Source organism: Lonchura striata, chromosome 22 (genome assembly GCF_046129695.1).
Source record: "Lonchura striata isolate bLonStr1 chromosome 22, bLonStr1.mat, whole genome shotgun sequence".
Classification (NCBI taxonomy): domain Eukaryota; kingdom Metazoa; phylum Chordata; class Aves; order Passeriformes; family Estrildidae; genus Lonchura; species Lonchura striata.
Window position 1 is genome coordinate 7,567,055 of NC_134624.1, and position 27,856 is coordinate 7,594,910.

Genomic DNA, 27,856 nt, shown 5'->3' on the forward strand with positions numbered 1-27,856 from the left:
ACTTAGTCCTTAATGGGAATGCTGAGGCTTGTGTATGGATTACTAAACTGCTTTGAGCAATCTTTTAAATATTCATTTATTTCAAGAAGAGAAGGAAAAAAAAAACCACCAGCAAAAACCAATGAAAGACCAGAACCAGTGAGAAAGTGCCAGTCTGGGTAAAAAGCAAAACAAAGAACAACCTTGCCTCACTAGAACAAAGTGGCCCCAAAATTCCTCATGGTCTGAGGAAATGTTCTCGTGTATGCATTGCATGGAAGGGAAAAGCACAGACAGAGCCAAGTCCTGACAGCAGCCCCAGCTTTGCAAACAAGGCTCTGACATTTCCAGCTATTAATTTCTCTAATCACTGTGCAATTTGGCCTGCAGGAGCAAGGCCATACAGAAGCTCACCCGTAGACTTGCAGCACTCAACTGTTTGCAGTTCATTTATGGATTATAGTGGCACATTCTTGGTGAGTTGGTTTGTCACAGAAGAAAAAAAGGCTTTGGCTCCATGCAGAAAAATGAACTTCTAATGGTGAATCCTGTGCAAAGGGGCAGCAGCCCTGACCTGCTCTGGACTGTCCCATCTGGGAAGATGTTTGGACACTGAACTCCCTTTCACGTGTTTGGTCCCAAGAAGGTCTGGCAGGGAATTTAACACAGAGTAGTGCAAAACAATACATTTTATTTGTTCACAGTTAAACACAAGCAACTGCCTTGACATTTTAGAACATTCTAATAAGGACAGCAAAACCTCCTTTTGGTTTAAATTCTCTTTAGCTTACGATTGTACCATTTCCTTGTATTTCATATTTATGGCATTTAATGTGGATTGTTTAACATGCTTACAAAGAGCGAGGCAGGGAACAGATTAACTTGACAAAGACAGCAATTTTAGATTTAACTAAAAGCAGTCAGTTAAAAAAATCTGTTTCCACTTCACTGATGGGACCCCTTCAAACAAACTGCAAGTTAACTACATACAGCAGATCCATGATTTTGAGACTTAGGAAAGAAAATTGCAAAATTTGTTCCTCCATAATCTTTGTGGTCCATAAACAAACCTAAAGTGGTTTCCATTACTATCCTGGTGCTAAAATCCTGTTTAAAAGAAGAAAAAAGAGCCACCTTATCAAAGAGCTTGCGTTGCTGCCAGGACATTTTTGTGACTGACACAAAACCTGCCTCTCCTGGGAACACCAGACCCGGGCATGGCAGAGCAGGATGGGAACGAGCTCCTCTGATATTCCCAGCTGAGCTGGCCCATCAGGCCCTTTGTGTGCAAACCGTTCAGTCCCCAGGCTGGGATCCAGCAGGGAAGGGGCAGGAAAGCTCCAAATCTTACCGAAACACGCGCTACCACGTTTGCTACCACTACGTCTGAGAAAGCCTAAAGACGCCGACAAAACCAGGCTGCCACTTACAACCAACTCTCTACTCTCTACTCCATGCAGAGTCAGCTTTGACACAACCACTGAAGTTCACCTCTACTCTCAGAGTTCGGACTGACCAACTGAAAGGACACGGAGAATAATTTAAGACAGGCAGAAATGTATTGAGACCTTGGAGCTCCGGAGGAGGCGGGAATGGGAGGACGAGTCCTGTCAGGAATGAGCTGAGCTGCTCTGACAGCCTCGTTCCCACCCGGGCTAAGAAGGGATTTGAACTACAAATGCAAGTGTGCTTGGACTTGATTTCTGTGTGAGGTGGTTCTTAAACAGCAGCTGCCACCCACAGAATTTTTAGGAGAAGAGGCCACAAGTGAGGCAGGGGAACTGTGAAGCCTGAACCATCTGAGTACACCTGGACCCACATGGGACACTTAAAACAAGCACTGCCTTCCTAACAGCAGGCCCTGTTCTGTCATGAAGGAGATTGAGTCTGACCACTGGCAAGCCCTGATCCCACAATCCTCCTTCACAGAAGGCTCATAATTGACTTAAAACATTATTAACACCAAAAGGCTTCACGCCAGGATTCTGATTTCAATGTGAGCAGGATTCCTCCTCAGCCTTGTCATCTAAGGAAGTAGGATGAGGGTGAAGGGGAGAGACCTAGAGCCAAATTGACACTGCTGAACTCAAAAATGTGCTGCTATCTGAGTAGGAGAGCACTCAAAGGAAACCATGTTCTCCAAGTCAAGCCTGAAAAGGCATTGTCAGGAAGAATGAAGACAATTTCTTGGACTTAAAACATGGTGGTCTTGTTCAAACCAGAAACAAATGAAGGAGGGTGAAGCAGCACATTTCCCTGATTAGAGAAGCAAATCCTCCTCTGCAGATCTTCCTAAGCTTGGAATTCTACCTCCATGTTCTGCATCCTCTCCCTACTTGAGTGAAGTTTCCTCTTCCCTATTCTCCCACCCCAACTGCTTTCCCATATGAACCAGTGTGAGGTCAATCAGGCAAACACTTCAAACACCAAGATGATCTGAAGCTGGTATTTTAACAAGTCTTCAGCATTTACGGTCTCTTCTGCATTACAAGCTCCAGTTCCTTTTTGTCTGTTCAAATGTAACTTCCCAGGAAATGTTAAGGACAATATAAACAATGATCATGAATTAGGGTGAATGAATCATTCTGCAGAGGTACAATGTTCTTTAAACAATTGGGCATTCAATCAGACTCCAACTTAATGAAGGCTGGGCTCTGAGGGATGTGGGGCAGTGGACAGGCAAAAATAGAGAATGCACTGGAAATCCTAGTGCTGCTTCTTTCCAGGATGAAAGGAACCAAAGTCACCTGGACAGCACAACCAACTGCTCTAAATGGGAAGTTTGCAAAGAAATACAAAGCATTCAGAGTAAACTCACAAATGTTAATTTGGCCTCATATTGCACTCAAGTTCATAAATGCAGCCACTCAACTGGGGGCACGGAGAAAGGGAAAAAAATACTTGCAAATGCTAACAGTTGTCCCTTCAAATTAGTACACGCTGCTAAGGATTGAATTTGAGAAAGAAGCAAGAGTTAGGCTGGGCATTTTCAATTCCAGACCCAAAAATCCACTTTGCATTCATTCAGCAGCCTCCTTCCGTTCCTGGCCATCGATCCTGCTCCGCTGCATGAGCCACTGCTCAGACCAAAGAAACATAAAAGCTTTTAGTTAAACTTGCACTCACGCCTCCTGTTCTATGCCAAGAATATGAAAATAACACTGATTGACTATCTTCCTCTTTAACTGTGGTCATGATGAGTTTCATTGTAGTCCATGATATGAAGCTGTCCAACACTGCTTTCCTGGAGCTTAGGTGAGAGGTTTTCTGGGCTTGGAGGGACCTTTGACTCCATGCTTGGATCTTTACATAGTTCAGTCTTTAGGGCATCAGCCAGCCTGTTGATGGTGACCCCCTCCTCATCACACTGGCTCTCACTCTTGTTGCGAAATAATTCTCGTGCCTTCATTCCAAGGAAGCTCTTGGAGCTGGGGAGTGACCCTACAGTCAGTGGGACAGTAGTTGAGGGCTCCAGCAACACAGATGTCTCCCAACGACTGCTCAGCCTCTGGTTTTGGGGTTTTTCTGGAGTGGAGAGCTCGCTGCTGCTGCCCCCCTTACTGCTACTGCTGCCTCGGGTGCTGGGAGGTTTGGTCTCTCCATTTCTACCCATTGCTTCTTCACTGTGTCCTGCTGTATCTTCATTACCACAGTCCAGCCTGCTTGGGGAAGAGAGAGGACACAGTGTCAAGGAAATCACAGTAATTAAACAGTGGAGGAGGAAATGCTGGCCAGGGCAGATTACTTTGATTATTTTCCCTTTCTGTCTCTGGCTATATACTTCAACAGGTTTCCTTTCACAGTTCTGGGGCAAAGCAGGAGAGACAGGGGGTAACCAGATGTGTCACACACTCAGCTTTGCAACATCCACTGTTTTTAAGCCCAAAACTGACAATAATCCCACATGGGTGCTGCAGATTTCACACCACCAGCCTTACCTTTCTTCTGCTGCTTCAGCTGCTTCTGTTTTATCATCTTCAAGTTTTTTCAGTAGACTGCTCTTCTCCAGCCGCCCAAACAGATCCAAGATCTCCAGCTCAAATGCCTGGGTGATTTTCTTCTGGGCTTTGTACCTGCTTTCTACTGCCTGCAGCTGACCCCTGAGCAAAGAGAGAAACCACAATGTCCAAAATCTCCAGGATCTGCCTCAGCTGTGACAGTGCATCTGTCAAAGCACAGTTAAAATATTACATAGGAAGCCCCTACCTTGCTTGGATTTTAACATCTTCCAGGTATTTCTTTTGCTCTAGGAAGAGGTGGTCCTTTTTTGCAAGCTGAGATTCCAGTTCAGCTATCCTTTTCTGGGAAGCATCGAGCCTTTGGCTTTGCTGCTGAACACACAACTTTGCTTTCTCCAGTTCTTTCCGATAAGCAGCGTGCAACATTTCAACCTCCTCGAAGCAAACAACACAATGGTAAAGTCTAATTTGATCCTGTGTTATTTTTATTGGTGTTTAGACATGTTTCTGATGTTATAAATAGGCACATTTTAAAGCAAGCCAGAATAAAAGCAGCATTTCTAAAAACAGATATAGAAAACCAGCCCTGCTGAGGATGAACACTATTAAAATAACGAAACATCACTGGAATTTATTAGCACATTAATGTTCCTTATGAAAACCTCTTTTCATCAAAGCACTCTTGCCAGCTCTGCACTGGATTAGAGTAGACAAACTCTATTTTAAATCCATTTTTCCAACACGACCTTCATTAAATACCAGTAGAAGACTTTTTTTACAGTGTATTATTCACCTTCTTTAATTACGTGCTCTCACGCAGGAACAGTTATATTGTTGTGCAATTTTCTTGCTTCTAAATTAGAAAAAGGTTTCTTTGAAGTCAGGAAGTAAAACCATATGAACCACAGAAGTTTCAGTGAAGTTACTGTTAACTTTTAAAAGGAAAATGACTGAGTGTGAAGGCTGAGATGCTCATTTTGAAGTAACACCTCACCAAAACCCGTAAAATCCTTGTTAAGATCTTTCCACAAATTCTGGCACTACTACCCTGCATTATTTTACCCACAATCTGCTGTCAGTTACATTTGAGCACAGTAAAGTCTTAGCTTTTGGAAAAGAAATTGCTAAGAATTTACATCAGTTGGCTAAAACAGACCCCAGGTGTACCCCAACAACCCCTTCTTAGCTTTCAGAAGGGGCACTGAAGATATTCCTCAAACCCACAGGGCACAAAACATCTGAACAGAAGATCAAACATACAATCAAATCCCTGAAAATCCATTTCAGAACAAAGAGTCTATTAAGTTACAAAGCCTTTCCTTCTGAACCCAGGGCTGGTAACTGCTGGATGATGACCTCAAGGGAAGTCTCCCCAAAAATCCTCTGCACTGGTACCTTTGTAGTGTCTGTGTGCTTGTGCTGCAGCTGCTCCAGGTACAGCTCATTGACCTCACCAAGAACCAGCAGCTGCCTGTTCAAGAATTCCATCTGCTGTTGCACCGATTCACTGTTGGAAAGCTGGGAAGGGAAATGGAACAGGATCCAGCATTGGGATGAACAAGTCAGGAGAGTCACAGCTGACAGGCACTGTGTTCACAGGGTATTTTTATGAGGAAGGGAAACAAAGGATAAAATACAATGCTTCATAGGTAGTTAAGTGTTAAATAAATCGTTTTCATAAAGAACTTTTCATTTCCATTCAACTTACAATATAAGCACTATCTCTCAGTTGTCAAGATTTAGCAGAGTTTTAATATAAATTCATAATGCTCAATCTGCAAATCCCTGCTGTGGAGAAAGCCAAAACAAGAAGTTTCAGAAGCCCTTTAACAGAATTTAGAGTTTCTTCATCAAAATACATTTTTCTGTGTTGTTTTTGTGTAATTAGTATCAGACTCTATCGAGCTCAGCACAGGCTTCTTTCAGTTAAAGAAAAAGGACCTGATGAAAACTATCAAGATAAAAAAATTATCAGCAAGACACAAAGGGACCTTAGGAACACTGACTTTTCTTACCTTTTGAGAAACTTGGCTAAGCAGCAATTCAGTGTGACACACCTTGTTGTTTGCCTTCTTCAACTCTAACCTCAGATCTGTTATCATGTTCCTGCAGTCTTCCAGCTTGGTCTGTTCAAGTGACAAAAAAAAAAAATCACTCAGGGTTCTGAAACTTCACTAAGGACAGCACGGGCACAGAGCTGGGAGGCTGTAAACCCCCAGGAAATCAAGTTATACTGACCCCTCCAAACCAGCTAACAACCTGCCTTCTCCTATTTCCAAGCTGAAGACAGGACAAAACAGAACTACAAAAGGATGATATTAAATTCAGCACTTTCAATTATGCACTGTCTTATTCTGAATCAGGACAACATCTCTAATAAAAATGTGCAGCTTTCTCTCAGGTGTTTCATGCCTTGTTACAAAGAAGGTTATTTTTAAAACCATTAAGTAGACAACAAATCTGTTGATGCTTCATACCTGCAATTCCTGGCTCTGGTTGTAGAATTCCTCCCGGTCGTGCTGCAGCTGTCGGATCTGGCTGTGAAGCTGAGCCACAATATTATCATGTTCCTCCTGAAACTGGTGGTACCTTGCCTGTTCTTTCTGCAGACTCAGTTTCAAGGCCTGGATCTCCTTTTCCTGCAGTTTCAGCTGATCTTTCTGTTAAGAATCCCACATGAGGCATCAGACAAGACTCCTACATAGCAGCTAGGACATCTATGCTCAGCCAAGCAAAGCTGTCATTACCAGCATGCAGGAAAACACTTTTCCACACACACAACATTTTATACAGAGCGTGTTCTCAAAGCTGTTGGGCTTGGCTTGGTTTTGGCTGAAAAGGAGATAAAATGGTGATAAGGGTGGACAGGCTGAAAACTCACAGCCACATTCAAAGCATGAATAAGCAATAGGCTGTTTTTCCACTGCCTCTCATGCTTTCAACAGGGACTTGGGCCTCACAGCTGAAGCAAAAGTTAATCTTCCAAAACTACTTGGAAATTTATTTTTGGCTCTTACAGTTAATTATCAGGCGAAACTGTTGATGGAATTAGTTATAACATGAAAATACAGTATGAAACACACCTAAATCTGTACTGAGACATTGTTCAGTGTACTTATATCTTCAAATTCCATCACAGTGAACATCTCTGGAAAACAACACTTGAGTTTCCAAAGCTTTTGCTATTAGTCCTCATCTGAGGAGCAAAAGGACAATACTTTATCAAATATGCAGCAAGGTGTTTAGCCAGGCACTGAACATCCACTCCACTCACAGGGAAGCCTTTACCACTATCCAAAGGCAAGTGCAGGAAGGGGTCAAGCATGAAGGATTCAGCTGCCTGCAGTCAACTACAAACTACTGACATTAATAATGACAGCCACAGAACTGTGCACGAGTCACTCCACAAACATTGCCTTCAATAAAGCGACAAATGAGCCTTCTTTGTTAATTGAGTGGTACCAAAAGACACCAGCCAGGCCAATTAACACTTTTAGCAGCACCAGTGTGTCTCAGCTGCTGGTGGAGCTGCGTCCCTGCTCACCATGGCAGCGTTGTGCTCCTCCAGAGCCGTGGCTTTGATGACTTTGCGCAGGAGCCGGCGGTTGCGCAGCGCGTGCTGCTGCCTCTTGAAGCGCTCGTACAGCAGCTGGTTGTGCAGCAGAAGCAGCTGGTTCCTCAGGGTGTGAATCTCATCTGAAGGGGGAGAACCTGCAGTGGGATAAAGAAGAGGTCACTGAGCTGCACTCTCTGCTTTATTTGCTCTCCAACACAAAAATCATAAACATTTTTCCCAAAGCAATGGATATATGCCTCAAATGGATTGCTTCTTTGATTAAGAAAAAAAAGCCAAGTCACCATCAACACAGAAGCCTCGGAACACAAAACTACGACACAGACACATAAATAAGCAAGAAAAACCATCAGTTTTAGATTTAATGAGCAGTGAGAAGGTGCAAGGATCTATCAGATGACCAGCAGCACTGTGAAGCTTAGCAAGGCTGAAATGGTCAAAAGCAGAAGTGTCTAGAATTTTGCACTTTTCAAAGATGAAAAAAGCAGCTCATCTCTCTGGAACACAGCTATTTGCTAAGCAGATAAACCATGACTTAGTAGAGGGCATCATCCTTCTGCAGCATTAGTCAAAAACCCACAAGCAAAAAGTATGCAGGTCATTGTTTAAGCAAGTCTAATAATAGAGGAACAGATTGCCAAAACATGAGAAATTTCCTCACCTCCAAAGTGAGTCCAGTCAGCAGATTTGCTTGGCAGAGACAATCTGGAAAAAGAAAATGCAGCACTAACAGGTAAGCTTAAGTAAAAAAATTGAATGTTCACCTCAAAAGAGCCTATAGCCTGGTAAAAGTACAATTAAGGTCAGTTGGTATAAAAAGATTAAGGAGGAACTGTGCAGCTGCTTTTTCAGCACAGCTTAAAATTAAGCCAACACAAAAAAGAGTAACAATAAAGTCTGCAAAGTAAGATTTTCAGTCACCTACTTGTTCAGCTCCTTAGTGTGTGCATCTGCTCCTTGCTGAATCAGCCTGTCCAGCACTTCCACGGGAGAAGTCGAGGACATACAGTCTTCATCCTGGGTTCCCTTGGCTTTTTTTAGCAGCTCCTCAGTCTTCTTGCCAACAAAGAGGTAGGCAGTCTTTGGTAATGCAACCTCAAAGAGGTGCTCATAGAGGGGAGGCTGCCCACTCCCAAACACCACTCTCCTTTGTGCTGGTACTTTACAAGGGCTGGGAGTGAGAATACTTGGCTCCCCAGAGGTTCCTTCCCTGTTCCCAGCAGGGCTTTCCCCAGGGCCTCCACAGGGCTTGTCTATGGGAGTAAACGTTTGTTTGGGTGTTTCCCGTGCACCCTCAGGCCCAGACTTGTCCAGAGATGTTAAAGGCTCAGAGGTCTGACTGTGTCCCTGAACACTGGAGGCTGCTGAGTGGGTCTTCTTCTGAGAGCCTGACAGACTTTCGTTTGTGCGGTAAAACGGGGAGTCAAATCCTCCTCTAGGCACCATGTGTTCAGCATCGGTCGTGATCTCGGAGATCTCTTTAGATATTGCATCTGAGGAGAGGGGGAGCACCATGATACATCTGGTATTTCAACAGGACAAACATTTCCTTAGCTAAGATGTAGGTAAGGAGAGCAGACATTACCTTCCTCTCTGTCCTTCTCAGCGCTATCTTCAAATGACAACCCACCTAAAAACTCTGGAAGATCACTTAAGGTTACTGAACTTTTACTACTGGGTATGTCTGGAAAAAAAAAAAACATAAAACAAAAAGTTAGTTGTACATGTGCTGTTTTCTCCAGCCTTAGCACAGCACAAAACACAAGTCTCACTGCTGCAACGTCCTCAGAATAAAAGTGTGTCCCTCCTTCAGATGCTTCCTCAGAGGAGGAAGGTATCTGACTCCTCTTCCATTCCACATGGAAAACAGAGATCAGTCACAGGTCAGTCCTGATCCCAAAATGTAATTCTGTAAACTTAACATTTGCTATTGCATAACCTCTGTGAGGAAGGTTGTGCTGCTTGCAATTTAACCCATTAGATAAATAAAATAAGGTGGCTGCTGTGCACTGTGACAGCTCTACTTCCACATTAGCATTAACCTCCCCTTTAGCTTCTGAGCTGGCTCCACAAGGACACAGGACCTGCCTGAAAAAAGGAAGTTTAGCAATCTGATGTAATACAGACTTGCCAATAAGTGGTTACTGATCAAAACCGAGACAGCAGCTGTGGGATACATACTGCAGGATAGAAATCTCATGCTCAGCTCAGTCACAGATCAAGAACTCAGTGAAAAACTTCGCCTGTTCGTAACTTGGAATTCAGAATATTCAGATTCCAGTGGTACTACAGAACTATACCATGGAAAACCAGCTTCAGATTTCACTATCATCTCCACTTTGAAGATGGTTAAGATTCACAGCACAGAAGTCTCAAATACAGTTCCAAAATCCCTTTCTACAGCTGTCACAGAGGTAGATGACAGAATGGAAAATGGAATCTACATTTACCTACTAAAAGCTGAGTTCCTCAACCTACTGATTTCAGTATTCCACAGGACTTTAAAATAGATTCAAGTACAGCAATATAATTGTAGAAAACTAAGATTTTCCAGAGGCCTTTAAGAGGGAGCATCATATCTATCCTTATGTGCAGCCTTACAGTTTGATCCAGACATGTGACAGATAACTTGCTGAAGCATAATTTAATATACAACTTGGTGCTTCTAATAATCATCCTCAAAGAATCAGCTTTTATAAAAATAGATATCTTTTCAGCCTTCAGCTTATGTTTGTGTTTTTAAATATGCAGGAGAGCAAGGTAAAAAAAAAAAACTCTCAAGCTGAACAGGAATGGTCAAATTGAAATCAGAAGCATCACAAGAAGGTTTCAAGTTGAATCACAGGTTAAAGCAGGATCCTGGAACTACAAAGAACTCAGGGGGAAAAAAAACCTGTGGAAAAGTGTTTGGGAATTGGAATAAGTGTCAATAAAAACTGGAGTTGTTTACAATAGGTTGTAGTAATGGGGAGAGGAAAATGGAGCTTACCCAATGATTTATCGCTGTTTGTGACATTTTGCTGTCGGTACAGTAAAGGCCTCACAGAATCTGGTTTGTCCTCCTGGAAAACAGATGAAATGCAGAACACATTAATTGCCTTAGTTTTCATTGACAACTGTGCAGTTGGAAGTGGCAATAGTTGCCTACATTTAGAAGAGTTTTTGCAGTGAAATGCAAAATTTTTTTATAAACCACCTACTCTGATTTTTCTTTCTCAGTTAAGGTCACTGCATTAAGGCAAGTCAATGAAAAACCAGATTAGTTCAGGAGAAGAATTTTGTAATACCTTTTTAGGAGGTGTGGCAGCAGCTGAAGGGAGTGAAACATGCACAAAGTCATCTGAAGTGCAGGGTGGAGGAGGAGATGTGGCTGGTGTTCCCAAAGGTGTTCCTTTCCCCCCTGCTGAAAAGGAGCACAAGTTCTCTCAGCAGGCTCCCCCTTCCTCCTTTCAGCTGAACATTGTATGTGAAGAATTGTACATTTAAACACCACCTCATAGCATTTACTTCTTAAATCTCTTTCAACTGTTCATCAACACAAAAGTGCGGATTCCCAAAAGTTGTTTCAGACTTTGGCACTGAATTCACAAATTTCCTCTCAGTTTGCATCAGCACTGCTCTAGGTGAGGTACTCAGTTCACAGGAGCGCCTATCAACTGGCATGATGTGGCATTCCCATTTAAAAGCTGCCAGTCAAACCTAGAGCCAGAATTTCCAGTAAAACAAACCTTGAAGGCTTAATTCTGAAATGCAGCACGTACCAGATGTGCCAAAAGCTTTGCTGTAGGGTTGTGGTGCAGACTGGGATGACTCTGATGGGACAACGCCAGGGGACGTCGGTGGTGTGGTCATACCACACACTGCAGAAGGGCTCCAGATGGTGACCTGTGCACAGAGTCAAACACAGCAGAGCTCAGAAAAGGAACATGTGAAGCACCCGGATCCAGGTCTTCACACAGGAAATCAGGCAGAGATTAAATGTGAAATGAACACCACCATCTGAAGAATTCACAGCACAGCTCAAAACCATGGCTTTTTAAGACTGGCACAAGAAACTATGAAAGTGCAAAGAATGAAAACTTGCTGGGCTTCATCTTCTGCTTTACCTGCTGTGGCTCAGTTGACAGCCTCATGGACTGTGGGCTCAGAATCTGAGGTAGCTGCCCTGGCATTTGTGATAGTGTTAGCCGAGGAGTGGAATATGGGGTAGAAGTCCCTGAAAGTTAAATAAAAGAGAAAATCAAAATTCCAAAGCATCCAACACATGAAATACAAACCCTTGATTCTTCTGGCTAGAACTTAAAGGCTTTTCATCAAAGCATTTCAAATCCATTCAACATACACATTTGTAGCAAGAGACTTTTCTTCCAGTCCAAGAAAATATCTATCAAATACATTATATTACAACCTTTTTTTTTTCTTTTTTTTTGTTGTTTTGGGGTAGGGAGGACAGGGGATGAAGAGACAATGTTGAGAACATGCTGCATGTCTGCATACAGAAAATATATCTTTGTATTTATTTTTTAATGATGGTTTACTTTCTGGTGCCTAAGAATCAGACTTTAAGTGGGATAAATTAGTGAGATGGGTTTTTCTACTCTAGGGCCAGTTCTTCTCCAGCAATTGGGTATTGATTAGCCATCAGGCAGGTCTTACCATAGCTGCTCTGTGTGTCAATGTAAGAGCTGGCACTGGGGTCAGTTTGATGATGTTTTATGCTTGTGCAGAGTTTCCGAGACACAGAGTAATAACCATCTTCATAGGAGGCTTCTGCAGGGTCCAGGGAGATTTTGGCACATTCTATCACAACATCATGAGTTTCTAGCCTTTTCCACCTGCAGACAGTTTTTGGATCCAAAAGAGTAAGTTAGTCAATTATTGTTAAAAACAAAAGTTCCTGGAGATAGGAGGAATTGGCTTGTAGGATGGCTTATTTGTTCCAGGCAGCTTTGCATGCTCCCAGCCAAACTGGAACAAGGCACCAGACAGAAATTGCAACCAGATGACTTGTGAGAGGGGGTCTCAAAGAGGAGACAAACAGCTTTGACACAGAGATCCATAATGGTCTGCCATGGAGCACTCTGGAAAGGAGGAACAGCATACGAAGACTTGGTTGATCCTGAGCTTCAGCAGCTGTAGAAATCAGCTCAACTACACTTAGATGTTGGTAGTCAAAATTTAGACATGCCAGCAGTGAGGGAGTCTGTATTATTTAAGCAAACACTGTCTGCAATGCCAGTTTCAGATCTGTGTTTTATCTCCCAAGTTTGGGGAATGTTTTTTACTATTACTACCTCCTTCATCCTGAGAACTACTTCTCACTAAATTAAATAGCCAAATTAGATCTGCCCAGTATTTCAGGGGATGGAAGTTCACTGTAAAGAAGAGAAAGCCCAGAAGGCTGTCTATGAAAGGCTGGGTTGCTTTAGAAAGTAAAATACTCTCTGTCCAAGATACCAAAAGAGAAGGCTTCCACTGGAAGGTTTGTGCCAATTGTGCTCCTGAGTGGTGCCACCCTCCCCCCTGCAAAATTGAGCATTGTGACATTCAATGGGTTCCCAGTTAGGAGTGATTTCCTAGTGGCTCTGAAAAGCAGGGCAAGAGCACTACTGTGCAGCAACAAGAGTCAAATTCTCCTCTTCAGTGGCTGGGCCTGTGGAGACAAGAGAAAAGCAGCAAGTGGTGCTGCTGCAGGCAAATGAGCCTATTGCTAAAGAAAACTAATACAGCTGATAATGTTAACACATACCTGTTAAAAGAACTGATCTGTTAACTGAACCAATATCTAGGTACCAAAACAAGACACACTGAAGCCATTTTAAACACTTATATCCCATCAAATACTTCAAGAAACCCAAGGAATATGACCCAAACCTTCAGCCAATGAAGCATCTCTGGCAGTTTCACTTTATTCATTATGGGAAAACTGTTTTAAATCTTTATGAGATGTTTGATCATTAAGTCATAAAAATAAGATAAAGTAAAGTAGAAGACAGATGCCATCCCAGACACAAAATTAATTTAGAACCCCAACATTGCTGTTAATGACCTTTCACAACAGTTTCTGCTTATTCATCCAGCTGAAAGCTGGGATGAGGAAAGTCTACGTGTTTACCTGGTGCACCTACAAATCTGGGTGGCAAAACACCCCCACACAAACTAATGCTGACAGAAAAGGTTTTGCTGCAACCTTCTGAAATAACTCCACAGAAAGCTGCTCAATTTGAGCCTTTCCTAATAGCAGAGAGAACATATAATACCTTCGTGGGTCCAGTTCATGGTCCTTGGATCCAGTCACTAACTCTGGATGAATACGCACATGTTCCATCATTGGCTGGGGGGGAAGGAGAAGGACTTGTTATCAGTGCAGCAGCTTTGGATTTTACTAAACCACATAAAGGTGCTGAGCAAACTACTGATCCCAACAGTTCAGGAAGTTACATTTAACATATAAGGTAAATACACATCACCACAGCTTCAAGAGTTGATCCCAACTGAGCTCTGAGCTTTCAGTCAAATCGCTCATTCTTATATGGTTTTGTCAAATTGACAAAAGCTGAATTAGCAAATTAATTGTATTGAATCGGAATATACAGCTATAAATTCCTTGCCTCAGATAATACACAGATGGGCAGCATTTTACCTTGACTACTTCTTCAAAGGTCTCCAGGTTTTCCTTCATACTGTAGTGAGAGCGCAGAAAGGAGACAAAATTGCAAGGATACATTCCATAAAGACGATGAAAGAGAGAATAAACGCTGGCATGAAGATGGACAAGATAAATCTCTGCCACATGACCTGGAAAAAGTAGTTAGAATCTTTTTCATTACACTGGAAAAAAGAACAAAAGTTCCAAGAATGCAAACAAAGTATTTTTAAATTTGAAATGTTAACTGGAACAAGTCTTCTGAGGTACAAATAATCCCTATTAAAACTGTGAAGTCTTCTCAGAAAACAAGCAATACTTAGTCATCAGCTCACAACAAACCCAGAAATTAAGATAAGGACCATTAATTCCAACCAGTGTGCTGTCATTCTCAAAGCACAGCTTTGTTTTTATTCAAGTTAAAACCTGAAACTCCTCTAGATAGTGAGCCTGAGTAAGACTGACGGAATGATTAAAAAAGGAAACCAGGTTTGTTTCACTTCAAAAGGTAAAACTAAAAGCTTGTAGCCACCAAAAGCAATCACAACAGACAAATCTTAGTATTCACTTCAGAAGTTCCAATCCTACTTGCAATGAAGAATGGCTCTCTAAACAGCAGCTCTATGTGCTTAACACAGCATCTGTTCATTCAGCCATGAGCCACACTCACAGATACTGCTGGTGTTAGACATCAGACCCCTTCCAACAAATTCAGCAAAGCCAGGGCTCTGAGAAAACCAGTTTTATCAACCTCCATAACTATTAATAGTTGCACATTAAAATAAACTCTTATATATGTTGCATTTTTCCTCCCCCCATGTTTATATCTGGGAATATCAAATTCCCCAAAATCTGCCTGAAACATTAGCATTTTCCCTTCTCTCTCCATTAAGATCAATCTCTGCTTTTCACTGTCATCAGGGCAGTACTTTGGTTCAGTGAAATTTCATGCAGTTGCAGCACCAAATGGAAGATTCTAAGAGACTTCTAAATTCTGAGCAAAGAACTCCCCCATGCTCTCAAAGAACAGAACAGCTTGTGGGCTTAACACATCATTTTCTGTGTTTAAATAATCTCAGACCACTAAGAGTCTCACAAAAGAATGTGCTCACCAACTGCACACGAGTCACAAGGATACTGCAGACCACAACTGCATGCAACAAAGTTGAAATCTCACCTGGATTCTGCAAGCACCAGGCTGAGAGACGCCCAAAGATACCAAAGAAATCATGAAGGTACTGTTTGCCAGACTGAGGAATCATTGGCAACATGGTTATTAGCACTAGGACACCTGTGGTGAGTACTACTACATCTGTGTCAGTCTGCAAGAAGGGAAAAAACCTGCATTAGTTAAATGTGTTGAACTTATTTTTTTCCAAGGATGAAGTGAACATTGAATCATCATCATGGAAAAAGTTCTCTATTGAAAAACAGTCCCTCTGAACCTACCAGAACTTAAGATTATTGAGTTTTTTCATAATGAACAACTTGAAGAAAAAAGCAGATTTGGGATTCTTGCCCCTACTCTGCTGCTTTTCTGCATAAACACCTGACTTAGTTAAAAAGGGAACATCACCACAGTTCCACAGCTGAGTAAAAACAATTACTGGTATGTGAAGCATCTTATGTACCACCTTCCTTCATTCCCAGAGCTAAACACACACAACATTCAGAGGCCCAGAAACTGCAGATCTGATCAGGGTGTTCAAGGGTGTTGGCCAGTTACCAACACAGAGATCAGAAGCTTTTCTACTAAACCTGGCTGCTGGAAATTTCACCCAGCAGTAATTCAGACAATGACTAGAACACCTTGGCTTGTTCCACAAGAAAGGGATGTGGCAGTACAAACCTTTGGCTGGATGAAACAGGAAGAGAGAATCAGATTTTAGGAAAGGACACAGAAAATGTTCAAACTCCTTCCTTGCTTCCTCAGTTTAATGCACATTTTCCTTGGTAGCTCCTCTGCTTTGTCAGCACAGGGTGCACAAAGCACTGGTCAGGCTGTGGGCAGGTGCTGCTGGGCTCTCTGGGTCCAATCTCCCAGGAGCCACTCAGGTTGATGGACAGCCAGTTTTTAGGGATATATCCTCCTCTGTGTGTCTACAGCCTCTGCTCTCCCTCAGTCACACAAAACCTATCAGAGCACATTTCCTGTTCGTCCCTACCCTCTGTCCACATCCCCAGAACTTCCACATCTCTGTCCTACTTCCAGCAGCTTTCTGACACACTTCATTCCTCCCTCAGTCACACTGCAAAGCTCAACAGATCTTGTCAGGCACGACAGGAGTTCCAGTAACAGCAGCTGGAGCTGGCTCCTTTGGCAGTTACAAACTTGTGGTGGTTTTGTTTTGAAGAGCACTTGACTGCATCGTGCATTTAAATGTGACTTCATGACTAATGTGGATTCTTCACTATCATAATAAATTCAATTACTGACAATGCATTCTAGGTCTCAAAGCACTTTTCAGTTCTTATTCACTGGTACAGTGCTGTACAGTATTATACCTGATCAATCTGCAGATGAGGGAAAAAACCCACAAAGCTTGGGGGAACAGCTACCTCCTTGTAATCCAGCATGTCAGTAGCTAAGAAAGGAAAGTCTGCTAATTCCAAGGTAATTTCACTTGGGAATAGTCCATTGCATGGCCCATCTACACTGCAAGTAGAGGACACACAAATTCAAATTGCACCAGTGGGAAGTTACTGTATTTTTCATTAGGTTCACATTCAAGATATTCATCATCCTCACCAAGTGCCCTCTTGTCTTTAACTTATTTCAGGAAAGTTTTAACAAACATTCCTAACTCACAGTGCTTTTAGAAACAAGATTGTCAGCAATAACAGCACCAGCACAGAGTATTCAGCTGATATTAATAGCAGTGTGGCTTAACTAAATTACATCAAAACAGGAATCAAATGCTTTGCATCTGTATGTGAGTTTACATCAGGTGTTTTATAGACAGCCCTGACAGTTCTTACCTTGAGACATTTAAGTAATGAAAGCAGGAGAGGTGCTTGAGAAAGTTTGTGTTTCCAAGATGGTTGTCGTCTTATCACATGTCCCAGCAGAGAGAGGGTGGGTAAACGAGTAGCAGCTTTGCCCATATAATCATTAATTTTGTCCAGTAGATGCTGACGAAGGATTTTGCAGAGAGTGGTAGAAAAAGAAAAGTATTTCTATTTAACTGCTCTATACTCTTTCTCACCAGTCTATATTCAGCAGTTTGTCAATATGGAAACTATGGGCATTTTACAAATATACAAGATCCCAGAGGAAATAGAACTCTGCAATAACTTTGAGTACTGGTAGACAAATGCAAACTATACAGGCCAGAAGCAGTCACTGCACTTTGAAATGTTTATGAGTAAATAAAAAAAAAAAATGTGGGCAGCAGCCAATTTATAGTGCCATTTCCAATCTATTTTAAATCCTTACTTGCTCTCAAAATACCAAATTTGTTTTAGGCTAACACATCCTGCAGCAGGAGCACTGTAAAGAGAAAACATTAATCCTCCAAACCCTTTCCTTTATAGATATTTTTTGCTTAATTGGGTCAGTTTAAGCAACTCTGTAAGAAACAGACCTCTGAAGTTTTTTTTTTTAAAGCTTAAACTACTCTTACTACAGAGATACTACATCTCTACAGCAAGGTAATTCTACACCAGAGTGGAACCCATAGAGTTTTAATGGATGCTATTTAAAGGCTGCTTCAATACCAGGCTAAAATCTGCCATAACAAGATTTTTTTTACCTTGTCATGAGGCTCTTGCAGAGTGGACAGAATATGCAGTGCCTGCTGAGAATTGGTTTCCAAGTAATAGTCCACCAGGTTGTTGACAAGCATAGGCCCACGGTCTGTCAGTTTGGAGACAGCAAGGGAAAAACCCAAAAATATTCTCAATACACTAAAAATGAAGTACTTGCTACAAGGACATTGCAGAACTTTTAAGCAACTATTACACAATTTTTAACATAAAGCAGTCCTTGGTGTTTAGCAGACCTTTGGGAAATTGTGACCTCTCAACTACATTTCCTGGTTCCAAACCATTCAAGTGATTGCACTCAGCTCAGGGAAAGGAACCAGGTTTTTTAACAACCAACAATTCCTGTCTACCCATAAAACCCCACAGATAGCTGAGCTGCAAGAGTGCTTTACCCAGTAAAGTGTTCAGGAGTGACTTGATGTTCTCTCCCTTCAGCAGACAAAGGAGAGCAAGTTCAGGGACAAGGACACTGGCAGTGCTCTCATGCTCTGAAAAGGCTCTGTCAGCACAAGTGATGCCTCAACAGCAGCAATCACTTTTCACAAAGTCTGACTCTGTTGTTTTGTTTGGGAATAGGATTTTTTCTTTTATTTTTTTTTTTAAGTTAACAAAATCCCACTGGTTCCCATACTGTGGGTGACACCTAATTCCTTCTAGATATACTTTACAAAGAAAGTTTCATCAGCTCACACCTGAGGCTCTGCCTCAGGAAAAGCTAGTCATTTTGTAATAGTGTTTTAACAATTATGTAACAGACCTTCCAGGAGCCATGCCATTAAGCACAATGGACTGAAGAGAAGCCTCAATCCTTAAAGCAATTTCAACCCCAAATATCAAGAGTTCCTTTCAAGCTGCATTGGCAAAGACAGTGTTCGACAGAAAAAAAAAAAAACATCCCACATCATTCTACCTTTATTGATGTGAAAGCAAAACCCTTCCCAAAAGTACACAAAAGGATGCGTACCACAGATGAGATTATCTTTGAATGCAGTTGTTATATCTTCCAGGACACCCAGAACTGGAGAATCCAGCATTGAGAGGAGCTCACCAACATTTCCTTGCTGTGCCATGATGCACGTACTGACATGAATGTGGAGGTTAAAACTTCAGGAAGTTCTTCATTGGTGTCTTTCTACCAGACTAGGAGAGAAGAGACAGCAGATGAGTGAACTTTTCCCTTTCCATATAAAACCTCTCATCTCTCCTATTTCTTTTCCACACAAGTGCCCATTTAACACTGAGAGAATTGTGAGGGTTTCCATACCTGCAATAAAAGCTGTAAGAGTTTCCAAAAAGCCAATGACTCATGAGCAAGGTTTTCTTCATGTTTTTCACAAGGACATTAATCTGTTTTGCGGAAGACCTCAGTATCTACACTGTCCAAGCTTTCTCTTACCACATTTTTTCAATTTGCTCTCCAGGTCAGTAAACTGAAGCTAAAGTTTTGAATAAAAATGCAAAAAGCTGCCTGGAATCACTCCATTCCTGAGTTCTTACAGCAACTCATCCTCAAACCACCTTTCCAGTTCTTTGCATAAGACTAAAAACTGAAGAAAATACACACCTCCAGATCCTTCTCCACTCCTGTGACCAGGGCAGGAATTCACTGCCCTGGGCTCTGCATTGTTGCACTCAGAGAGATTTGGGCTTTAAGACTTTGCAATGTGGCCAGGCTGCAGCTGTTGGGAAACTCAAGCAGGGCTGCTGCAGCTGCTGCTCCTGGGCAGCCTGAGCAGCACAAGACACTTTGACTTCACTCGTGTGATTTGTGATCACAAACTCTGCAGTGCAAAAACTGCATAAAGCATTAAATGCAACAGTGTGCAGATAACAACTGCACAGGGCTAAGCGGGAGCAAATCTAAGCCATGTCAGGCTTTTAAAATGACTTCTTCCCATGCACCAGCAGTAGAGGGGTTCAGGTGTCACACTGACCTACCTACCACAAAATGAATCAGTTTTTATTTCATCCAGAAGAATCCTATACCAAACCTTTCCCAGTGGAAGAACAAATCTGGTTTTAGATCACACCTCATATTATCAGCAGGGTTTCTTCTTCCCTCCCACTCCAAGCTAGAATATATTTTTCACTTCCCCCATGGAAGGCAGGACTGACACATACCAAGTTTACACACAAAATTGTTTTTCTACTGCAGTTGTGTTTACAGCACCTGTTCTGTGGATGAGCTGAGCTTCTGTCTGCAATGCTGTCAGCCACACACCTTTCATGATCACTAGTAAAGAAAAAACAGAAAGAGGTTAAGAAAAGTCACGATTGATATTCTTCCTTATCATACCAGATGTATGGTCAGAACATCATTAAGTTTTTTACACAGAACAGAACAGTTGTGCACTCCCTGCATGAGAAGTCAGGCCTCAGTCTGAAAAACACCAAATGGTGCTGCAGTTGCCCTTTCCAGAGCTGTCCACAGGTTAAGCTGTGCAATTATCTCAAACTAGATGGTTTTCACAAGACCATGGTTTTGTACTGTGACCCTTCAAAAGCTGCTAAAGTTTTATTTATGGCAGGTAGAATCTTACAGAGAAAGGATTCTTCTCTATTCTGAACATACAGTAATTAATTTAAGCCTTTAAATTCTATTCAAAACATTTTTAGGCATTAGCCAAGGACCACAGATCACTGCTCTGTTTTAAATGATAATGTTGTAATTACTGATATACATATTACTTTCCTGGATATTTAGGCTTAACAATGTCACTGGACAGCAGGAGTTAACATGTCCACCAGTAAACTTTGTCATTTGCAACATATCACTCTGCAGTTGCAGAACTGCCCAAGGTCACTTTTCTTAGTGCCACCAGACATCAGCTTACTTAACCTGGCACTGATTGCAAATTCAAAGGTGATAATATGGCACCACACTCCCAGCTGGCATTTCACTAGCAACAAATGGGCTGGAGCATGGCAGTAATCACCACTGCAGAACATAAAACCCCTCACCCTTGGTTTTCAATGATCATAACTGAATAGTCCAAATGAAACTTTGGGTCATGTACCAGCAGCCAGCAGAGTCTGATCACTGAAGTGTTTAGATTTAAATGCTATTTCCTTTCTAGTCTAATGCTGGCAAAATGCTAAACCTGCAGACTTAAAACTGGCTGGTAGTGTGAGCAAGACTTGGATAATAATAGAATAGAGACTTGGGGTGAGGGAAGTTGCTTTCTACTGAAAGGAAAATGGTTCTGTGATTTTCATAAAATCAGAGCTGGCATTTGTTGTGGTTTAGGATTTTGGTTTGGGGGTTTTAATTGGTTTTTTTCCCCACATTGTGCAGACTCACAAGCTTCAACTCCTTCCTAAAAGCACTTGCCATTAGAAGACAAACAATGCTCAGAGAGTGACACCATCCTTTCAAAAGGTTTAAAGCCACACATCCATGCAACCTAAGAAGTCAGCCTTCCACTCTGTTAGTCATTTTGAGGAATCAACTGCTTCTCCATTTCTAGTAATCATTATAATATTGAATTGACTCAATGACTGCATTTGCAACATTGTGTGGGGAAGCAGCTCACTCCAAGGAAACTACTGCTTCATTTCTGAGAACACATCTTTCAAACAGGCCTTGCTGTCCCCCAGTTTCTATCAGGACACACTCTCAGCTATGGTTAAGCAACAGATTCACCAGCTTCCCCAGCAACATGAATTAGTTGTTTAAAGTATTGTTAACAAAAGAGATGCATAGCCACACCCCCCAAACAACTGCAAGCAAAACCTGTTTTAAGAGTTAAAGCAGCAGAAACACCAGTCTCTGCTTTTTTACCCCATAAAAACCTTGTCAACTCTCTTCTGTTTGATTCCCATCCTATACCAGTGAAAAGAGTGATTTTTTTCTTATTTTCCTTGAGCAATACCATTATATTATATCTTTGTCACACCAGTAAAACCTTCAACAGCAGTTTCACTGATTCTGATACTGCCAGAGGAAAATCTGCAGCCTGGTGAAATCATAAAACACATTTTGGATGGGTTCTTGAAGTCAGGCTCTGCAGAGAGATGGGGAAAACCCCGGTTAAATGTTGAGTAGGTAAGAGGATTTCAAACTTTGTGCCACTGTGGTGGCATGCACAAACCCGGCCATCAGATAAGGGCGAAGCTGATAAGGAGAGCTCAGCCACTGATAACACCACACATGTAGGTAACGGATCATTTCCCAAGCTCCCTAAAACAGATGGCTGGCGTGACCTTGTGCCAATAAATCCAGCAGTGTTTATTTCAACTTTTCAATCGTGCATTGGAGTTCTTTAAAGTAGAGAGTAGTCTCCACTCCAAAAGTACTCAGAATATTAATAAAAGTATTTCAAAGCACATCTAAAAATGGGGCAATGTTGCACACAGGCATCTCATAAAGTGGAAGTTTATCTGAAGTTACACCAAACTAGTCAATGTTGTCACCTCACTGTACACAAACGGCCACAACTTTAAAAAAGCAAATGGATTGAAGACCAAGATAAACCTTAATGTGAGGAAAGCTCAGCAGCAGCATGATTAGTTTAGGGCAGAACTTCACTGTTCTGGGTGATCTGGACAAGCAGAGATCTTGTGTCAGCACTCAGGGAGACATGACACCATTGCTGACGTGCACACCACTACATCTGCCGAAACATAAACTGCTTTCTTCAGGTATTTTTACTAAAATGACTAACACAGAGCACTAAGAATAAAATGTAGCAAGAATAACAAAGTGCAAAATCCTAAAGCCTTGGAAAGAAGTGTAATTTATGCATAACGTGCCCAAACCAGGAATACCGATGAGGGATTTCTCAAGGTAAAGTCAATTGTCATTTTAAACTCTAAGGAAGACTGAGATGCTCCAAATCTGTGCCCAACACAAATGAACAAGCCAGGAAATTGCAGCAATAGTCTTAAATCAATGTCACACTTTTTTCAGGCAAAGGCAGCTGAGTAAGTAGTTTACAGGCAACAGGCTTTTAGTCAGAAAAGGCCGTGTTCTGGCAGATGAAGTTCAGCTCCGTGATGTCAGTGTGATTTATCACAGTCCCACCAGGAATTTGTGATGTGATTTTCAAATCTTGTAGATAAGCACAGGCCAGGTTAAGGGGCTCCCATCACCTTATGAAACAGTGGGATCAGCCACTGACTGTCAGGGTATTTTGTATCTGGAATTGATACTTGTGCTGTGAACAGGACATCCCTGACACCTTTACAGTATCACATCACCAGCACGGCTTTCTGCTCAAATACACAGTTACAAGATGAGCCTCTCCAATGCTTCCATCCCCAAATATTGCAATCATTTCCTCATCAGAAGAATTCCCACATCCCTGCAGCCATTCTTGCAACTAACAGGATTAAAACAAGTAAGTTTTTCATGTGATTTGAGTCACTGACTCATCACTAACTTTTAAAATTAGTTTTATACGAAAGATCTAAAGTACTTGGTTAGGAAAGCATAGAAAAAAGTCAGTTTAAATACCTTTTACAATGCAGCATTTTAAACTCACTGGAAAATATCACACCCACAGCACTTCTTACACTCAAGAGCATTCTTTAAGATATACTTAGTAAAAAAGTATTAAAGTACCAATACAGCTTTGGAGCCATCTTACAGAAGGAAAAGGAGAAGCCAACAATCCAAGAACCAAGTCTAAATTTATTCTTTTTTCAGTAGCTAATTTAACAACACAAACTGTTTAAGCTACAAACTTGAGACAAAGGGAGAGACTGTAGAAACATTAATTGGAAAAGGCTAAACAGATAAAGAGACAGCAGAGTATTCCCAAAGATTATGACTTCTCTAAGTATGTCTGTCAAGAGAAGATGTTCTTCTGTTCAGTGTATTTTTATCCCAAGCCAAATGAAAAAGCAGCTGGTAGTGCCAGTTATGCTGCTCGCAGGGGTGGGGAGGAGGGGGACACACCACAAACACACCCTTGGCCTTTGCTGTGCCAACACCCAAATTCAGACACCAGGAGCACCTACTCTGGGGGAGGGGGATCAACAGCAGCATTTTATCTCTTTCATTAAGCACAAGTTAAATTTAGGGTGTGCCAATAAGTGGTTATTGCCCCCTCTGCCCCAAGAGGAAAGGGGATTTTAACACCACAGCACCAGAACCTCCAGATTTTCACTTTTCCATCTGATTTCTATTGCAGGTAGGGTCAGGTCACATCTCCAGGTACTGCTTTGGAAAAAGCCATGAATGAGGACAGACGGATTTTACAGCAATTGTGCTCAAAGAAAAATTCAGATTGATAACACAGCAGCCCTTTTCACTCACATCTTTGAAATGTTGGTCATGAAAGGATTAAGCCTAACCCCCTCCCTTTCACCACACAAAAAACTGAAGCCCATTTTATGCTTCCTAACCATGCCCAATCTTACATTTCCCTCACAGTTAAACTGAACATTGCCATTATATAAGTGACATAAACAATGAATGAAAAGTTCCAGCAGGGAAAAAAAAAACACTAGTGGCACAGGAAAGCAAGTAGCTGATAATTCCCTTTTTCACAACCCAGAAATAATACCTCTAAACACTCTAAACCTCATTTCAAACTGATCACTACAACTGGCAATACAATAAATTTGATTTATTTATTCATCTGCAAAGAATGAAGGTGTCTTGCTTCTTCTAATAGTAAATATTTTCTTGGTTATATTAAGATCTGATACTAGATGCCATAACTAAATTAGATCATTATTTACAGTTCTAACTTGATATTATACACATTCTCCTGTACTCTGTTACAGGTGCTTAACTGACGTGGGAACAGGAAGATCACGAAAAAGCCTGGCAAGCCCAAACAAAAAGAGAAAATCATATTCAGCAATATTTAAGATTCTTTGGACTCTGTGCTGTGCTAATGAGTATTGCTAATTGCTACTCATCACATTTCTGTCAGAGGGAAAATTGTTTAAAAACAATCCATGTCATAAAAAGCCCAAACATGGAAGGGCTGTCACTTCACCCTCTGGCAGAAGCCAGGCTAACCAGCCAGCCACAAAAGGCAGTCAGGGAATTACTGCAATTCCTCACACACAACTGCATATATTAATAGCAAATAAATAAATAAGAACAAGCCCTGGCTTTCTAGAACAATTTAATTAACACTACACACAGAAAGTCACTCCAACTAAGGAATCTTTTTAACTACAAATAGGTGATCAGAGAGCTCTAAACTTGGCACTAACACAAGGACTGAGACTTCTAAATCTGTGCACCATTTTTTTTTCTGCCCCCAAGAGGAACCTTTTAAAATATTCACAGAGTTAGGCAGCAATTCAGTAAACCTTGAAACCACTGCAACCTATCTAATGTACTCATCAAGGCATTTTAACTGCTCCAAGAATCAAACCCAGCATTACACAGAATAGCAAATGATGTGTAACTGTAAAGTAAAAACAAAACACAAATAATGCCCAGGAAAGTGACAGCAATTCACCACTGCAAGAACTTTACTCTGGATCTTAATGTGCTACTCAAAGAAATGCTTATGTTAATAAAGGAAACATCATTACTTGTCCTCATGATGTTTATTAAAATACATGAATATATAATACCAGACATTAAGCTGTAACAATCTTAAAATACACACCTGTCTGCAACTTGCCACAAAATCTGGTGCCCTCCCCTGCTTCCACCACTGCAAAGTGCTTTGATTATTTCATTTGCTTATTATTGAAGAATCCCAGAATGGTTTGGGTTGGAAAGGACTTTAAAAACTCATCCAGTGCCACCCCTCCCATGGGCAGGGACACCTTCCACTAGCCCAGGCTGCTCCAAGCCCCATCCAGCCTGGCCTTGGGCACTGCCACGGATCCAGGGGCAGGCACAGCTTCTCTGTGCCAGGGTCTCACCACCCTCCCAGGAAAGGATTTCTTCCTAACAAATGAAAAGGTATCTATTCCAAAGATATTTGTGTGTGTTTGCACCATGCAAACATGCGTTTCAGGCCACTCAGTTTGCACAGAGGCTGAATCACATCCCCAGCTCCTGTCAGTGCTGACAAGAAGGTGCCTGGCAGTTGGAAGAATTTCAGGAATCAGGACAAGTCAACATCCCAGCAGTCCAGCTGCAAATAGAGCCAGCATTCATTTTAAATTACAAATAGTTACTGAAGACAAGTATTTGTCCAAACACCAAAACATCTGCAGTTGGCCAGTGTATCTCACATGGGAATCCATTAATAATGCCACTTTCTTAGTCACCATAAAGGTTACAAAGAGTTAAGGTGTCAGGATTAAACACAGCCAGAGATAAAATCATTTTAATTAAAGCTTATCTCATGACTTATTAGATATTCTGACTATATTTTCAACGGTGTGAGTCCCTGCAATTCCCCACAAATGTAGTCCTGGGTGAACTGGGCTGCTACAAAACCAGAACAAATGAACAAACCAAACCAAAGCAAAAAGGGTTTCCACTGAGTAGGGGATTTTAAGCCCCTGATTTTTTACTTTAAACTTCAGTGTGGCATAGCTGCTTCTGATAAGCAGAGTATCTGACTGCTGCTCAGCAAAGACAACAGCAGACAGATGCATTCCCAAGGTTTGCACTGATTATTAGAACTTCCAGAGTTTTCACAGATTTACTTTCCTGCTGTTCACACGTGTAAATTGAAGAGGAATTTTTTTTCACCTAATGGGATCACTACAATTTTGACAGATTTCCAACAACTATATCCAGAAGTTAATGTCAGGAAACTGCAGGATCAGAGCACACAAAGAATGAAAACCTGTATTAGCACTCACTGGAAGGTTCTCTGGAAACAGCAGCTCTGGAAAGAGTTCTGCACACAAAACCTGATCCTGGTTTCTGGGTCATTTCCAGGGGTTTTGAATCATACATTCCTTTAAGGCACGTTCTTCCTTTCACTCACTGCCTTGTAAGAGACTCATTTAAAAAACCCCAACCCTGAAGAGCAAGGAGAGAAGCTCTGCCTAAACTGATAAAACAATGACAGAGGCTGCATCCATAGCAAACAAAGGGTGAAAACTTCAGAACTGCAGCCTCCCAAGTTCTTTGTGATAACAGGAAGCAAAATGTTTTATTGTAGAAGTAAACAACATCCTGACTTCACATTACCTACCCAGGAGCAAGGAAATGAGAAAAGCCTTCCTCACCGAGGGGACAGACTTTAACAACTGCTTTATTTAAAACCCAACCCCGGACAAGGGAACCTCCTCAGCAAGTAACCAAGGGAGAAGAAACCTGGCAATCGCTACTCAGCCTTTGCAATGGGGCTGCTGAGCCTTTTTCGATGAAAAGCACATAATTAAAAAGGCGCTTTGGCTGATGGGGGGACCTTGGGGGGGAGCCGCGGGGGGGGGGTGGGGGGGTGGGGGGAGAGGGGCAGCACCCCAGAGCAAGTTTGTCTGGAAGGAAGGAAAGGGGGCAGAGAGAGGCAGGAAAAGGGACGCAGGGGGAACATCACCCCCCCGCCTTCCCCATCCCCCCGACCCCTTCCCTTTCTCCTGCCGCCTCCTCCCCCAGCCCTTTCTCCCTGCTTCGCCGCTCATCTCTCTGTTCTGCCTCCTCCTCTCCGTCCCCGCGGCCGTCCCCGGTGTCGCCGCGGCGGTGGCGGCGGGGGGCGGCCCGGCGCACTCACCTCGCCCTCTCCTCCCCTCAGCTGTTTACCACTCCGGGCTCCTCCGGCCCACAGGGCGCCGCCATCTTGGCCCTGCCTCCCCCTCCCATCACAGCGCTTCGCCCCTCGGATCCCTCCGCCGCACAACCTAGTCCCGCCTCACCGCCTCGCTCTCCGCCGGCTTCCCGGCTTCTCTCCCGTTCCCTCCCCGCCCCGCTCGCCTCTCCCGCCTCACGGGACGTTCCCGCCGCGGGGGATGAGCGGGGAGGGACGATCCCGGGGGCGCCGCGCCCCCGCGGAGCGCCGCGGCGGAGGGATCTCGGCGGGGTCAGCGCTGCGGCCGGCGGAGGTCGCGTGATGCGGG

The 27,856-nt window shown here is 42.4% G+C and overlaps 1 protein-coding gene across 6 annotated transcripts; it reads right to left on the bottom strand.

Annotated features, from left to right (window-relative positions):
• Positions 1-650: 650 nt before the first annotated feature.
• On the bottom strand, positions 651-27,783 carry TSC1 (TSC complex subunit 1). Of its 6 annotated transcripts, none has more exons than XM_077787898.1 (23): positions 27,656-27,783; positions 20,094-20,156; positions 18,888-19,063; positions 17,911-18,014; positions 17,138-17,290; positions 15,336-15,480; positions 14,156-14,310; positions 13,773-13,846; positions 12,169-12,347; positions 11,619-11,728; positions 11,274-11,397; positions 10,800-10,915; positions 10,502-10,574; positions 9,098-9,196; positions 8,438-9,005; positions 8,174-8,217; positions 7,483-7,649; positions 6,416-6,598; positions 5,954-6,064; positions 5,334-5,456; positions 4,186-4,373; positions 3,918-4,079; positions 651-3,641 (listed from the first exon to the last, which is right to left on the bottom strand). In XM_077787898.1, the coding sequence occupies exons 3-23, from the start codon at positions 18,991-18,993 to the stop codon at positions 3,161-3,163; spliced, it is 3,465 nt and encodes a 1,154-aa protein (XP_077644024.1). In that variant the 5' UTR covers positions 18,994-19,063; positions 20,094-20,156; positions 27,656-27,783; the 3' UTR covers positions 651-3,160. The 6 variants fall into 6 exon arrangements, with proteins under 6 accessions (XP_077644024.1, XP_021399222.1, XP_021399221.1 ...); XM_021543547.3 differs by lacking the exon at positions 27,656-27,783 and adding an exon at positions 27,514-27,617 and having other exon boundaries at positions 651-3,638; positions 10,800-10,912; XM_021543546.3 differs by lacking the exon at positions 27,656-27,783 and adding an exon at positions 27,514-27,617 and having other exon boundaries at positions 10,800-10,912.
• Between the last annotated feature and the right edge of the window lie 73 nt (positions 27,784-27,856).

What these genes read in the sequence shown, in the direction of transcription:
- TSC1 (XM_077787898.1), bottom strand. Translation starts at nt 18,993, where the DNA reads ATGGCACAGCAAGGAAATGTTGGTGAGCTCCTCTCAATGCTGGATTCT. An exon ending in CTGGTGCTTGCAGAATCCAG is followed by an intron (nt 14,311 to 15,335) that starts GTGAGATTTCAA and finishes TACTTTTTCCAG; the next exon opens with GTCATGTGGCAGAGATTTAT. An exon ending in CAAAGCTTTTGGCACATCTG is followed by an intron (nt 10,916 to 11,273) that starts GTACGTGCTGCA and finishes GCTCCTTTTCAG; the next exon opens with CAGGGGGGAAAGGAACACCT.